Genomic DNA, 16,588 nt, shown 5'->3' on the forward strand with positions numbered 1-16,588 from the left:
GCCACAATAGTTTCCCAAGAAAAGAGGTTTGACAGCTGTAATTAAAGGAAACTCTGGCTCCAATGCCTAAGCCAGGCCTGAGGAAGCTGTGGCCCTTCAGAGGTGCCTGGGCCCCAGCTCCCATCAGCCACCAGCAGCGTGGCCAAGAGGTTGGCCTGAGCCATAATCTGCAAGGGGGACTTCAGTTGAACAGTCCTTCAGCCTTTGGAAAACCACATAAGGTTTCCTAATGAAAAGGCAATGGTGTTTGTGGAAGCAATAAGCTGTAGGTTTAATAAAACTATAGTCTAATTATTGGCAACCCTATCCTTCTGCTTTTCTGGAAATAAACAGGAACTGCCTTAGTCAAGCCCTAAATACAGTAAATACAGTAGGGGGGACTTTTAGGAGAAAGCATGCCTAAGGGACATCTGAAAAGTGGCGTTGTGGGTTAAACCACAGAGCCTAGGGCTTGACAATCAGAAGTTCGGCGGTTCGAATCCCTGCGACGGGGTGAGCTCCCGTTGCTCAGTCCCTGTTCCTGCCAACCTAATACAGTGGTACCTCTACTTACGAATAACTCTACTTACGAATGTTTCTACTTACGAACGGAGCTCTGTCCGCCATCTTGGATGCGGTTTGGATAGGATTTTTTCGACTTAAGGATTTTTAGATAGGGTTGCTTCGACTTATGAATTTTTTCTCCCAATGCATTCCTATGGGATTCGACTTACAATTTTTTTGACTTACGAATGTGTGTTCGGAACGCATTAAATTCGTAAGTAGAGGTACCACTGAAGTTCGAAAGCACACTAGTGCAAGTATATAAATAGGTATCGCTACAGCGGGAAGGTAAACGGCGTTTCCATGCGCTGCTCTGGTTCTCCAGAAGTGGCTTTGTCATGCTGGTCACATGACCTGGAAGCTGTACGCCGTCTCCCTTGGCCAATAACGCGAGATGAGCGCCACAACCCCAGTCGGTCATGACTGGACCTAATGGTCAGGAGTCCCTTTACCTTTAAGGGACACCTGAAAAGTGGAGGTACAATGATAGGGAAAGCTGCAAGACTCAGGCAGGTGGTGCAATAGACCTTGGGTCCAGCTGTTGTCAGAGTCTCGTGTTAAGTCACGAGGCCCAGGCTTGAGCAGCTGACATTGTCTTACATAAGCATCAGCAGAAACACTTCGTGTTCTAATGCACAAATAGGAGCCTCATTGCAAAATATTCCTAGAAGTAAGGGAAGGGGGAGTTGGCTTCCCCTCCGCCCTTTCCTGCCTTCTGTTATCTGGATCTTATCTGCGGAGGCTGTAGAATGAGCAAAGGGATAAAGCCTAAATTAATTTGGTCAACGTTGCGAAAAACATTCATGTGAAGAAGGGAATTTGGGGACACAGAAACATAGGATTGTAGAGTTGGAAGGCACTGCTGAGCTATCCCAGTGACCACATGATTATGGCTGATCAAATATTTTCAGTTTTGGTCTATTTAAGTACAACCAGTGAGCCAGTGTGGTGTAGTGGTTAAGAGCGGTAGACTTGTATTCTGGTGAACCGGGTTCGTGTCTCCGCTCTCCACATGCAGCTGCTGGGTGACCTTGGGCTAGTCACACTTCTCTGAAGTCATTCAGCCCCACTCACCTCACAGAGTGTTTGTTGTGGGGGAGGAAGGGAAGAGGAGAATGTTAGCTGCTTTGAGACTCCTTCGGGTAGTGATAAAGCGGGATATCAAATCCAAACACACTTCAACCAAATATTCTAGGAATCAAAGAATGGCCTTGTGTAGGTGGTGCTTGCCTGCCTTGTGATAGGAAAACCTCTCTCTTGTTCTGCCTGCCAGAGTCTCTCTCCACTTAGCAGTAGACATTCATTGCCTTGCATTTAAGCCACTTTTCCATCTAAAAATTGTTCCCCACACTTGTTCCCCATTGTTCCCCATACATTCTCCATTCAGATAGGGGACTTGTGGCCTTTTGGACACAGTTGGACAACAGCTCCCATGATCAGTGTTAGAAACTCAAATATATAAGCTAGGCACCAAAAGGCTCCTTAAAACAATGCTACAGTCATCAAAACGGAACGTCTGTTTGCCTTTTGGGCACAAGATGGCTCTAAAGTCTTATTTTTCAAATGATGGACTGTCTGTGATTGATTCTCAGTTAAATATGTGGCTAGTTCAGATGACAATCTTGAGCCAGGTTGAGAACTTATAAAACTTAGAGAAGGAAAGTCACTTGATCCAGGGACAGCCATATATATATTGCCCTATTCTGACCTCTTTTTCTTTATGGTGATTGCTTTTACGGGATGGGGAATTGGTGTGTGGAAACAGTCCAGATGCAATGATTTCCAGATGGTGGAAATGTCAGGTGCCATCCTGGGGCCCAGGCATCTTCACTTGCTCACAAGTGGTCAAAAGCAAGGTGCAAAATGCACCTGGCACCAGCTAAATTTGGACCCTTGACCATGATACCTCACCATTGGGCACGCTGGCTGGGGCTAATGGCAACTGGAGTCCAGCAATATTTGGAAGACCCCAAGAACACAGGAAGCTGCCTTATTCCCAGTCAGACCATGAGTCCCTCTAGCTTGTCCACTGGTCTTACTGGCAACAGCAACTCTGCAGGGGTTCCAACTGGGCCTTTCTCTGCCCTACCTTGGGATTGAGCCTGGCACCTTCTACATGTATCTAACCCTGTACAGTATTAAAACATCATATGCATTACAACTATAAGGCATCCGGCCCCCGGGCCTTAGTTTGGGGATCCCTGAACTACATGGTCACAGGTGTTTCTTAGGGGAGGGGTAGTACCTCTGGTGGGGAACATGTCATGCTCCTTCTGGGGTAGTTTGCCCACCTTTGGTCCCCACCCTGCACTCAGCTCTCACCTGTGGCTTCAAGAAGCTGTCAGCATGTAACAGTGGCCACAATGCCAGGGAGATGCTTTTGCCTGGTCAGCTAAACCAGGTGAGGGGAGCCGATGGGTCTCAAACTAAGGTTACCAGACGTCCCTGTTTCTCGGGGACAGTCCCTGGATTTACAAATCACCCCCCATACAAAATCCATTGAAGTTGAAAAGTGTCCCCAGATTCATTGAAAAAAAATCTGATAACCTTATCTTAAACCCTCAGTGAGTTAGGGACACCGCCTGCATGTGAGGACAGGCCCCGGTGGATGGAGTGGACAAGACCAGTGGCGTAGTAATGGGGGGCGGGGGGTGTACTGCCCTGGGCGGCAGGCTGGGCAGGGGGCAGCAGGCTGGATGGGGCTGACCACCTCCGATGGCCGCTGCCATGGAGGAGAAGCCCCGATGCAAGCGAGACTGCCTCACTCCGCGGCTTGCTCACGGGGTTTGCCGCGTTGCTGCGTCGTATGCCTCCTGTGCGCGGATGCGCCATGCGTTGTGTGTCATGACGTGTGATGCATGCGTGTGACGGGACCCCCCCCCCGGTGGGGTGCCTTTGGGTTTGCCGCCCTGGGCAGCCAGGCGGCTAGCTACGCCGCTGGACAAGACTAATAGTGGGTCCAACGATCAAGAAGGTGGTTTCAGCACAGACTGTAGAGGGAAGTGAGGGGCAAATGGGGCTCGTTCACCTGAGAAGGTAAGCCATCTAGCAGAAGAAAAACCTCCGCTACTTTGCAGCTATGCTGATTCGTGAGAAAGGCTTTGGAAGTAAACCCTGAGGAAAAATCTGTACCCACTGCCTTATGAGACATCTTCAGTAGGAAAAAAAAAAGACCAAGGAGTCAAGCGTTCACAAATCCAGAGTAGAGTTCCTAAAACAGTTGGATATTACTGCAGAAATAAATAGAATGTCTTGTAAAAAGCAGCAATTTTGTATCTTGTAAACATTTGTTTTTTCAATACAGCACCGTTCCAAATAAAATCCAAAAGGGACTGGAGTTTATTATCACCCTGGCCAAGAGTGTGCACCTCTTCGCTATGTTGGTCCAGTTGGTCCCTTCTTTTTTGCTATTAGTGCAATGCGCAACTGTCTTATAAAAGATGCTTGGTTAGGTTGCCTAACCATGAAGTGGTAACTTATACAATTACTTTTCCTGAGGACCAAATTGTTGCTGTAATCCTTGGTTTCAGAAGCTTTATTAATACTTTCCCAACATCATGCTTGTATATTACATTTGCTCCCTCTAACGCAATCTTTCGTAAGTTTAATGATATCTTGATCGGAAGACACAGACTACCTTTGTAATTAAAATGTCCAAGGCAACATCACACTCTGCACACATTGGGATGACTCAGATTAAAACCTATTGCAGATAGGACCAATTTAAGAGAGTGGCTTTCCTGGGGCTGCCTAATGAGTTAATAGCAGACAAATTTCAAGTCGGGGGAATTCATGATTTGTAGCTCAGTCCCTTTGGTCTCTATGTTATACCAACTCTTACCACTGCATTCTCTCTGGCTGCCCACTCAGTCGCTGGACCCAATTCTTAAACTGCTTTGGTTCCTGCTGTGGTTTTTGATTCATCAATTAGCCGAGTATCTTCTGATAACCAGATGACTGACTCTAAAGGGAACCAGCTGCCTCTCCAAGCTCTCTCTGAGCTGTCACACTCTCAAGAAACCTCATTTTGATGGCACTACAAACAATTTCTGTTCTAATGAGCATATATAACAAGTTCTCCAAGTTCTTCTCCCACCTCAAAAGATCAGGCTTCTGCCTCAAGTCGTCCTTGCAACTTGTGTTACACCCCAGAAAACACCCTATTAAGCAGAACTTTGTTTGAAGCCGAGGATTTAATCTGGTGTGGAGAAAACCCGCAGTACGTAGCATCTCAGGACTCGTAACATGTCCATTTTCAATAGGCATTGCCTAGTTATGAGCACTGACAGAACATCATGTGCTATTATGGCACATATGCCAGAAAACGTCTTGTGATTGGCACAGTTGGGAGTCAGACGTGTTCTGTGGAGGTGGTTATAGCTGGGGGGTGGGGGTGGGGAGGATGTCCATTGGTGAGAGGAATAGGGGATGTCCTAACAACTCTCTGCATCATTGACAGATGACAGTTCCCAGGATACTTTGAGGGAAGCCATTATAAAGGGGTATAATAGTGCTTTAAATGCATACTGCAGAGCAGGTCTTACTTGCAGAGAAATAAGTAGAATGAAAGAGGCAATATTTTATTCCACTTGCTTAGAAGTAAACTTTTTCTCCCAGTGTTCTAGCCATTTAGTACAAAGGCACTAGGATAACTGATGTGAATTAGACCCTTTAAAAAAAAATTATATATGAATATTGTTAGTGATTCAGTAACTTAGGGTTTCTGTATTTCCCTCTTAGCTCTGTTTCTTCTTTCAATAAATGCCGGTTGCTGGGAATGATCACAAGTGGGGGGGGGGGAGTTGGACGCAGGATCTTTGTTTTGGACTTCCCAGAGGCACCCGGTTGGCATTCCTCTTATTTTTGAGATTAGATCAGATGCTAGCTCAAAAATTCCCAGGATATGTGCCAAAGAATGTAAATATGATGCAACACTTGCTCTGCTGATGTGTTCCAGGAGAAATAAACAACTGTATTCTCTTCTACTTCCCTTTTGTCCTTCCTTGTTTTAATATCCCTTCCTTTCTTTATTACTCAGTTGCCCTCTTTTTACAGAAACTGGCATATATGCCTAATTCTCTGCTGCTTTTTGGTTAAACACTATATTGGCTACGTGGCACATAAGATACACACACTTAGGACTTTTTTCCAGCCATATGAATTTTTATTATTACTTTTTATCTTTACTAAATGTTGTTTTTCATGTTTGTATTATTTTTGGTAATTGTAAGATTTTAAAATTTTGTTTTAATGTTGTCTTTTAAATGGTTGCAACCCACCTTAGGGAGAAGGGGGGTAATAAATAACAACTCTGATGGAGCACATGTTTCTCATTACAGAATGTGCGCCTTGATCCCAGTGGCATGGCATTCAACTTGTGGAAAGACCTCCCGGTGCCATTTTTCTTTTCAGTCTATTTATTTGAGGTGCTGAATCCACAGGAAGTTCTTCACGGAGGAAAGCCGGTATTGACCCAACGTGGACCTTATGTATACAGGTTTGAGCTCATTTCTGTCTGCTTCATCCCATGTAAAGATCTTAATTCTTTTTCTTGTCAATTATCCTGTATGTTGTTGGACATGAGAAACCTTTGGCCCACCACATCTTGCTGAACTACAACTCTCATCATCCCTGGGCATTAGCCATCTTTGCTGCGGTTGATGGGAGTTGTGGTTCAGCAACATCTGGAGGAGCAAAAGTTTACCACACCTGATTTTTATCTAACTGGTGGTGAAGAAGCTTTTTTAGCCTGCAGACCACATTCCCTGATGAGCAACGAAACCTGCATGCATGGTTAAGGTGACAACCCCAGAAACTAAAGAATGCAAAGCAAGCTGGTCAAGAAAACTCTGGTTCATTGTTTAAGCCAGCCTGAATGTCTGCTTTTAGGGTAGAAGTGTCTCTTGTCTACTGGAATATGAGAAATTAGGAGGCTTGGAGAGGCTTTAGTTCAGCTGAGATCGTGTGCCAGAGTGAAGAAGATACAAGACTTGTTGGCAGCTCTGAGTAACCTTCATGCAACTCCTTTCACTCTGCTTAAGCTTAAGAATAGGTCCCTCCCCAAAAACAATTAAGTAAAAAATTAAGCTCATTTTATAGGAGCTTGCCCCTGACAACATAATTTACCATAACAGAATTGTTAAAGTGAGAAAAAGGGTGTGTGTGTGTGTGTGTGTGTGTGTGTGAGAGAGAGAGAGAGAGAGAGAGAGAGAGAGAGATATGAGAAAACAGGTCTATTTGGAGGTGCCAGATAAAAAAGCAGCTGCACCTCAGTCTCCACCTGAACTTACTGCTTGTTTGGGCCATTCTGGATCCTGGGTTCACCTTTCTGACTTTTGCCCCTTAGTCCACAAAAGCCAATTCCTTGGGTTGCTGCTGGGACTGGTAGTTATAATCCAGTTTTCTTATTACTCTTTAGCTTCAGCTGCTATAAAGCTGGGAATTTAGTAAACTTGTAAATAGTTTGGACTGGTGGAAGATTTAGGAACATGATGTTCAGGTCTTACTGATTTTCATGCTTTATTTGTAGCTCCTTAGCAATTAAAAATGATTAGTCTGTCTAATTTCCCCCATTTATATATTGATTCAAACATTCCCTTAGTCTTATATTTCACTTATTGCCAAGCTTGCGTATGCTAATCATCTCTGAGCTTTGTTTTAAAATAAATATTTCCAATTTATTTTGTTTTTGGTCTGACCCCTGTCCCATTCTGACCGCCAGCACTAACTTAATGGAGTGAAATTAAAAAACCTATTTTCACAAGCCAGAGGCACTCCCAGCCGTACCCAAAGATGTTTCTCTGATCTACTGTGCTTCCCTAATGCATGTTCCCCAGTACACCTCCTTGCTCACCCCAAAGTCCAGACCATTTATAATCAATTCAGGCCTTTTGGCTCTTGTGGGTAGAATATCTGTCCTAGACCTAGAGTATTACTAGTGCCCCTACCAGCTACAGGGGAAGGTTGGTAGCAGTGGACCGGCTGTCTCCTTGGGGCATTTTGCTTCCCATTGGGGAGTGATCATTTAAGGGCTGTAGCTCAGTGGCCGAGCACCTGCCTTGCATGCATAAGGATCCAGGTTCGATCCATGCCATCTCCCAGTAGGGCTGGGAGAGGCTTTTGTCTGAAACCCTGGAGAGCCACTGCCTTTTCGTGGGGACAGTGCTGAGCAAGAAAGACTAGTGGTCTTTCCGTATAAGGCAGCTTTAAAAGTTCCTATAATTTGGAGTTCCTTTGATGAGCTTCCAAGCTGAGAACAGAGTTTGAAAGCCACCAAAACAGGTCAGTGGAGGGAGTGAGGGAAGACCTTCTTGAAAGCTTATCCAAATCTTTTGCAAAGCACTCAGCGAGGTCTGTTGCCATCTCATGCACAATTTCCCCCCACTGGGTTTAGCTGCCAGCATAATGCCAAGCTTGTTCTCTGTGTACGTTGTGCCTATAGTGGCACCCTGGCGCACTTGCGGGTGCTGAATGTATGCATTGTGGCTCTGTGCAAAGGGAATGAAGCCAAAGCCTCTTAGCACAAAAGTCTTTGTTTCCCCTTTGCCCAAGATTAGAGTCCAAGCGAATGGGGACTCTTATCCCTTCTCCTGCTCAGGCCCCAAGATTGGATTTAAATGGCGCATAGCAAGCAGGGTTTTCTGCTGAGCTGCCTAATCCACCATCCTTGTGTCACCTGTCTGGGATTGCCAGCTTCCCTTGCTCACGGAGGCTCCAGTTCCTTTTAAGAACTACTGGACAGCTCTTGGCAGCTGCATGATGTGAGGTCAGGAAACGCCCCCCCCCCAGTTGAATTGCTCTTTACTGTTCAAAGCACAGGAGCCTCTGTCAAGCAAGCAGCTGGCAATCCACCAGTGCTGACAGGCGGAGCCCCTGCAGGTATCTCTTTGGCCTTTCAATGCAGAGAGTATGCATGTGCATGCAAAAGATTGCACACAACTGGCACGCTTTTCTGTTAAAACTAACCGGTGGCTCTCATGGGCAAGAGCATTGGAAGCATCTGAGGATATGTTGCGGTTTGAACGGAACACTTCTCAGAAGTCTTGCACCATCCTCTGTGAAGTTGATGGTTGAAATATATAATTGGCTTTTCCTTTTAATTCTCCGCCCTTGGCCTGTGGATTAGGCTGGGCCACTTATTAAAGGTTACATGATTGTTTCAGTATCAATGGCTGCTTTTGTGCGAGGTGTTGATCTCTCTCTCTGTTGAAATAGAAAGTATTGGGAGGCCAGTGAGGGAAATCTGCACCCACAGGTATGTCTGCAGCACTCCTGTGATTGTTTTAGAAGTGTCAGGGTGAGTAAAAGGCAGAATTAATGGATGCCAACATCCGAGGGAGGTTATGAAATAAGCCTTGTGATTTACAAAGCAGATAAATAGCGCTCTTAGCGCTTCATAACATTAAAAATGGTGCTAAAGAACCAGTGTAGTGAACTGTAGTGCTGGGGAAAGACCTAGGAGACTAGGGTTCAAATCCCCACTCAGCCAGTCACCGTGTCTCGGTCTAATTTACCTCACAGGGTGGTTGTGAGGATAAAATAGGAAGGGTGGGGGAAGAACCACCTTGCGCTCCTTGGAGGAGAGGTGAGAATAATTATGATAATCACTGAAGTTTGTTATAATGGTGCTATCCAGCCGCCTTGTCTCAAAATACTGTAACTCCTAAGCCAGGGAGATCAGAACATGACTCTTAATCTCAGGATTGTGGGTTCGAGCCCCACATTGGACAAAGGATTCCTGCATTGCAGGAGGGTAGACTAGATGACCCTCGTGGTCCTTTCCAGCTCTACAATTCTATGACTTTTACTGAGTTTCTCACTGGGTTTTTTCTGCTTTGGGCCAGATTTTCCCAACCTGGTTTGCCCTCCAGAAATTTTGGACTACAGTTCCCCTAATCCCTGACTGGTGGGCAAATGAGGACACTGTATGTGTATAACTCTTTAAAAAAACTTTCAATAAAATCTTAAAAATGAAAAAAAATGTTTTGGAGTAAGAAACACATTCAGTTTTTAGATGCAAATAAGTATTGTATAGTTTTACCTCAGAAGTCAAACTGAATCCGTTATGGAAGTTCATTCAACTTCCAAAACCTCTGGAAACCAAGGCACAGCTTCTGATTGGCAGGAAGCCGCGTAAGCCGTATCAGATGTTTGAATTTCAAAGAACGTTTGTAAAATGAAACACTTCCGGGTTTGCGGCGTTTGGGAGCCAAAATGTTGGACTCGCATGGCGTTTGGGATCCAAGGTACGGCTGTATCTGGAAGCGTCATTCCCTACCATGTGAGAAAAAGCAAGGGTGCCTCTTAAGACTGTGCTTACCATCTACAGTTTTTAGGAGTACTTTTTATTGAAAAATCATGTTGTTGTTTTAAAGGGGTTTTTATTCGATTGACATAGTGATTCAATTTTTAAATGAACATAGGAAGCTGCTGCTGCTATTACCATTAATTGCTTGCTAATAGAATATCTCAAAGTGGTTTGGAATACACATACCCTCTCCACAAAAACATAATAGATACATAAACACAAATACATGAGCATTATAATTGTACCTAAACATCAGGGCTGGCCTGCAGCATTTTGTTGCCCGAGGTAAACCAGAAAATGCCCCCTCCCCAAAAGCATCATTCCTACAAAAAGCAAACAGGGTTTTATGACAACACAATACTTCACCCCATTCTTAGCTATATCACAAGCCCTTCAGAATTCAGGAAAACAATATGGATAACTCCTCTATCCCAGTCAGCCATAACTTGGGCAGTACTGTATAGCTATGTTACAAAGTCCACGTAAGTGTGACATCACCACAAGCACCCTCCCTGCAGTCACCTTCAAGCCGCTGGGAGGGGAGGGGAGGGGAGGGGTGGGACCCACGCTCCGCCATCAACTCAGGCGTAGCACCAGTAGCCTCTGCCAAGCCTCCATTCTGCCCCCCTGGCTTCCACTGGCAGTGGCAGCCGCTGCTGCTGTCGGTCAAAGTGAGGCACACACACTACCATCGTGGGCTGCTTGGAAACACTTTACAAGTGTTTGTATGGTATGGTACAACATACCAAAGAACACGGTTTGCGCAAGTGTCCGGAGGGGAGAGGAGAGAGAACCAGGGGTGTCCTACGGTGCATGCACTTGCTTCCCTGTGGGGTGGGCCCTAGACGGTTCCTCAGGGGCAGATCTGCTGGGAAAGTAATGAAGCTCCCAGAGGAGCCCCAGAAGCAAATTTAGTCCACATTGCGTTTAAATGTTGGGTCAAGTGGACCCAGTTTGAGTTGCACGACTCAAACCGATTAATTTTTTTGTTGCATATATTTCAACATTCACAAAGTTTGAGAGTCAGTAGCACAGGTGTTGTAAAGGTGAAGTGTTGTGGTACGTAGAGTGTTCTGCTGAAGAACACTTAAATTCGTTATGGATATTGTCTCTAGAAAATGACATTGCAAGAAAGTTCTCATATGACAAAACTACGGAGTGTCTGCAACTTCTACAACCCATTATGGAGGGAAGCCTTCCATGGTGGAAGCAATGGAGGTACTGATTTAGCCTGAGTCTTTCTGCCTCTCTCTTCTGCAGGGAGTACCGAGAGAAAACGAACATAACTTTCCATGACAATGATACAATCTCCTACTTAGAGTATCGGAGTTTCTACTTCCGGCCAGAGCTGTCAACTGGGTTAGAATCTGACTACATTGTCATGCCAAATATCTTGGTGTCGGTAAGTGGACTCACAGTTGCTGTGATATTTATTTCTAGTTTCTAATTGTTTTTGTTTACCTCGGTTTAAACATATGCTATGCAGTGGGAGGAAAGGGAAAGGGTACAATGTGGTTATAGGTTTTCAATTCCCTGAATACTGGCTTTCCATTTTTGTCTTTAAAAAAAATGAAATAAAAATAAATGCTCAAACATCTAGTGCTTCTGGTTGAGAAGAGATGCATGGAAGTCTGTAGGCCATTCAGAGCAGCGTGTTGAATAGATTTATTGCTTATTAAGGGCTGCAGGAATTTTGATAATCCTACACTGGAAAAAGTCACAAATGCCACCAGTTAAATGCAGGGAAATCAAGGGATAGTCATGGATTGCATACTTAAAATCGATCCCCCCCTTTCTCCATTCCCTGCCCTCAACCTTCCCCCTGCCCCTGAATTAATACCAGAGGCACACTCCAGTCTTACATCCCATAAAATTTACTTGTAGGTTGTTGAAGAGTAAGAATTATCTGCTCTAAAGGTAATATCTCTGAATGAGTCATTATTCTGGGTTTCCTGATTGAAATGAGATGAGCCAAGAACACTGACTCATACAGAGATGTGACAAACTGCCTCTTCTGGGGTAGGTTTCCCAGTTACTTTCATTTACTTTATTTTAAATTACTTACTATTCTATACATTCCAAGTATAACATATAAAACAACAAAGCAATACAAACACATCATTTTAGACCCACCAGCAAATTCAGAGACACTTCCTATCACATATTAAACCTCTGCCTTAAACAAAATTAACACCCCCTCATACCCAAATGATTTCATTTCTGTTTTAATTTTTATATTTCCTGGATTGGTGACTTTAAGTTCCTGTTCATTTTATATCTATATTGACTGTTCTCATATATATACACAAATTGCAAAAGTCTGCAATCCTAGCTTCCCATACCTGGAAGTAAGCCCTGTTGAATTCAATAAGTAGAGATAGTTAACATCATGCTGTTTTCATGGCATGTTTAGCTGTTGTTGTGGTGTGTGTTTAAATATGAGACATATATAGAAGGTGATTTGCGTATTAGAGAGTTTGCCTGGGGATCAGTTCCCAGTACTAGCCAGCAATATGTATCTGTGCCAGACAACATAAGCTCTGCTTACAAGCATTAGTGCATGATAACCTGTCCGCGCTTCTCTCTCCCTCTTCTTTCCATCTTTCACAACCAGGCTGCAGCGGTGATGTTGGAGGGCATGCCGCGGGGCGTTCAGCTGATTGTCAGCGCCACTTTTGCTGCCTTCGGACAGGGTGCTTTTGTGAACCGGACGGTGGGAGAAATCTTGTGGGGTTATGATGAGCCGCTCATCGACTTCCTGAACAACATCAAGCCTGGCTTACTTCCCTTCAAAGGGAAATTTGGCTTGTTTGCTGAAGTAAGTAAAAACCTTGGGAGGGAACTTGGTTCTCTGAAGTTAGTGATGGAGGGACACGGTGGAAGTCATGAAGGGCAAGGCGGAAATGAGAAGAGGATAGGTGCAACAATTCTCTAACAGATGCCAAGAGAGAGGCGTGGGAAGCTGCCTTGCTCCAGATCAAAGTATTTGCCTGCCCTGCCCAGCCTCGAAGAGAGCTCTCCCCAGTCACCTCCCATCTAATCCTTCCAAACAGAGGTGTCAGGAATTTAAGGCAAAATATAATTGGGCATAGTTTCACGCCTGTGGTTAAACAAAGTAGCATGAGAGGAAGACTCCTTCCATGTACCAGCACCTGTAGGTCTTGCCAGTAACATGTAATTGAAGACTAAGAATTGCTTCCTGAAGCAGTCCAGGGCAGTGTGTGCAAAAGTCAGGCCAGTTTTGCAAGACATCTCCAGATAAGGAGTTTCTAGAAGGCAGGGTTTGCTCCTAGCTTAGGGTTACCAGAAGTTCCCAGTTCCCAGGGACAGTCCCCGAATTTGCAAATTGGGAGGCAGTGCAAGACAGGAGTGCCTGGCGTGCTCTGGTCCATGGGGTCACGAAGAGTCGGACACGACTAAATGACTAAACAACAACAACAACCCCAGGAAACATGGCAGCAGCAGCCGCAGCAGCCCGGAGCCAGCCTGGTAGTGCAGTTGGCTCTAGCTGGCTTCAGGAGATGCTTGCTGCTCGCTGCCATGTCATAACACATCATATGGGGTGGGGACTTCCGGCAGGGAAAAACGGCAGGCGCCACAGCAGCGAGCAGCTCCTGAAGCCAGCCAGAGCCAACTGCACTACCAGGCTGGCCCCTCCTGGGCAATGGCCACCCACCCCTGATTCCCGAGCCTCCCCTGATCTGTCAAAACAAAGGGGGAAGGGGGAAGGAGATCAGGGAAGGCTCAGGAGTCAAGGGCGGGCAGCGTGCCGTTGCCCAGTTTTAAAAAACTCGGCACATTTATGTTTCACAGGGTGCGAAAGAAGGGCTTTGCACCTTTTTACAATATGCATGTGTTCTTGGGCCCAGGTTCTTTTGCCTCACCATCTACTGACTCAGCTTCAAAAAAAAAAAAAAAGGGTGTCCCCGGTCCGGATTCATTGAAAAAAATCTGGTAACCATATCCTAGCCACCATGCCTTCTGTTGGTTGCTATGGCGGGTATCAGTGGCAAAAATGCAGCGACTGGTTCAATGTTTCAGTCTAGGGTGCCTCGTACAGAACCACACATCCAGCATCCAGCATAACAGTGTTTCTTCCAGCTTCCTCAACCTGCTGTCTGCCAGATGTTGGATAGCAGTTACCGTCAGCCCCAGGCAGCATGGCCAACCTTTGAAAATGAGGTCAAGATGTCTAGAAGGCACCAGATTGGGGAAGGCTGCTCTGTTCACATAGGCAACATCCAAACTGGGAGCTAGTGTGGCAGAGCGGTTAAAGTGTCGTGCTCGTACCTTGGAGACTGAAGTTCAAATCCCTGCTCAGCCATGAAGCTCACTGGGTGTCCTTGGGCCATTCACTAAATCTCAGCCTAACTTGGGTCACAGGATTGTTGTGAGGGCAAAATGGAGAGGAAAGGTGGAGTGTAAATGTATTGATAATGGTATTGTCAAGGCCTAAGGTCAAGATCTCGCCCAGCCCAGCAACCTGAAATCATTTTAGCTGGCGGTGTCAGGGATTTGGAACATTATGCAAAGCTCAGAGGTGCAGCATATATGGTACTATACCTCTGAGCTATGGCCAACCTTCCTTGCAAACCCTTCTTAAGAGGGCAATGTATGAAGTGGCCTTCCTTCCTGATTTCCCTAACCCTAACCCTTCTGAAAAGCAGGTGAGCAAGGCATGTTAATAATATATCTTCTCTTCCACTGCAGTTCAACAATTCAAATACAGGACTGTTCACGGTGTACACAGGCATGAAGAACATCAGCAAAGTCCATATGATAGATTCTTGGAATGGACTGAAAGAGGTAACGGCAAACAGCTCTCTTCGTTGAAACTCCTCTTCCATTGTCTCTCTTAAAAGGCAGACAGAATCAACCCATTCAGATCCTCCTATTCAGTCAAGATGTTTTGGCTCTGCTTTTGTCTTTCCAGTGCTGTTTGCTGTCCCATCAACTCAGAACAGAGTCTTCTTTTAATACGGAAGACTTGGCACAGCATAGGATCTGCCATTGATTCCGTCATTTTTTTTTCTTTTGTAATCTCACCTGCTCCCATCAAATAGGCTGAACCATGTGCATCACATGGCTGGGAAGAAAAAACTTCCATGGAGACAGCTCAAATTCAGCCACAATAAAAAGTTGAATTCTTCAGTTGGTGTAAGCCAAGTGCGAGGAGCCGTTTTCACCCCGAGGGCCACATTCCCTTCTGGGAAGAAGCCTTCCAGGGACCACATGGCAATGACGGGCCAGGGGCAGAAACAAAAGCTGGCAAAGCAACTGCAGCAAGGCTGCAACTTAAGCACATTCTTAACTTGTGGGCATTCAGCTTTACGTGCATGGGCATTAATTAATTGATTGATTAAAAAGATAGTGGAAAGGTGGTGGAGTTCCAGGAGAAATGACTTTGGCAATCCCACCTGCCATCGAACCCAATGTGTTTTGACTATAAATGATTTTGGCTTTAGGCACAACCCTCGGAACATAAGCCCTGTATAAGTTATGGGCTTACTTTACGCTCAATTATACCTTTGCACAGTAGGCTAGTTTCTGCACAACATACTCACACACCCATCTCTATCCTCCATCCAGACTAAAAAGAGTCATTTATCAGAGTTCAAGGATGCATCCTAGCCAATCAAATGCACTTGTGGTGTGAAGTGGAGCCAGTGAGGCTTGGGGAAAGGGGAGGAGTTGGAGAGGTCTGGAGGGCTGCGTTTGGCCCTTAGGCTGGAGGTTCCCCACCCTGGTATAAACTATACAAGCGAAGAAGGTCTGCATTTTTTAAATAAAAAAATAACAGTGTTTTGTGTAGCACAACCCTCTGGAAATCTGCCCAGACCCAAGTCCTATTTGTGTGTCCAGTGAGCCATGTGGCCAGGTAAGTCTCTCTCTCTTAAAGGCAGACAGAATCAACCCATTCAGATCCTCCTATGCAGTCAAGACGTTTTGGCCCATGTCAAATAATAGATTTAAGTCCTTTGCACAATTTGAAAGGAGTGCCTTCCACATTGATAAGACTGCAGGTTCTTAAATGGATGTATTCAGCTCAGATAACTTGAGATTGTATCTAGAGTGGCTGCTTTAGTTTTACACAAGCTAAGAAAAAAAATTCTGCGCTTTCTTCTTCTTCTTCTTCTTCTTCTTCTTCTTCTTCGTCTTCGTCTTCGTCTTCGTCTTCGTCTTCTTCGTCTTCTTCGTCTTCTTCGTCTTCTTCTTTGTCTTCTTCTTCTTCTTCTTCACAGCTTCTGTATGGTACTTTTATGCAGAGACCTTTTCCTTCCTAGTGATTCAGACCTCTGAAGAGTTTCCTGGTACAGTTTGTTATTGGCAAAGAAAGTTTCAAGTCAACTTGTGTAACTGAATTAAAGGAAAGATTGTGTGGCAGAAAGGTCTGGGGAATTCTTCAGGGTTTGCCATGGGGAGGAGGAGGCCACTGTTCGCAATGACAGCCCAGGCTTAACCTCTTTGGGAGGGAGGGTTTCTTGCTAGACTCAGTTTAGCTTCTGGTTATTCTTAGGGATCCATTTTCCCTCTAGGTGTCCTACTGGAACTCTGATCAATGCAACATGATCAATGGGACGCCTGGACAGATCTGGCCTCCATTTATGACCCCTTCCTCACCTGTGGAAATGTACAGCCCTGATGCCTGCAGGTAAGCTGAGAAGAAATCCTTTCTTGCAGAGCACATCTCCAGGTATTGCTGGACTCCACATCAGCTCCAGCCAGCAAAGCCAGGCC

General features: G+C 45.3%; 1 protein-coding gene across 5 annotated transcripts in view; it reads left to right on the forward strand.

Moving 5' to 3' along the window:
* SCARB1 (scavenger receptor class B member 1) overlaps positions 1-16,588 on the forward strand; it is a 50,147-nt gene that overhangs the window by 8,048 nt on the left and 25,511 nt on the right. For all 5 annotated transcript variants that reach the window (XM_035097617.3, XM_035097619.3, XM_035097618.3 and 2 more), the window contains exons 2-6: positions 5,883-6,040; positions 11,111-11,252; positions 12,465-12,668; positions 14,561-14,656; positions 16,387-16,502. In XM_035097617.3, coding sequence (XP_034953508.1) covers positions 5,883-6,040; positions 11,111-11,252; positions 12,465-12,668; positions 14,561-14,656; positions 16,387-16,502 — 716 coding nt within the window. The remainder of the gene's footprint in view (positions 1-5,882; positions 6,041-11,110; positions 11,253-12,464; positions 12,669-14,560; positions 14,657-16,386; positions 16,503-16,588) is intronic.

The sequence above is a fragment of the Zootoca vivipara genome, chromosome 16 (genome assembly GCF_965207765.1).
Source record: "Zootoca vivipara chromosome 16, rZooViv2.hap1.1, whole genome shotgun sequence".
NCBI lineage: Eukaryota > Metazoa > Chordata > Lepidosauria > Squamata > Lacertidae > Zootoca > Zootoca vivipara.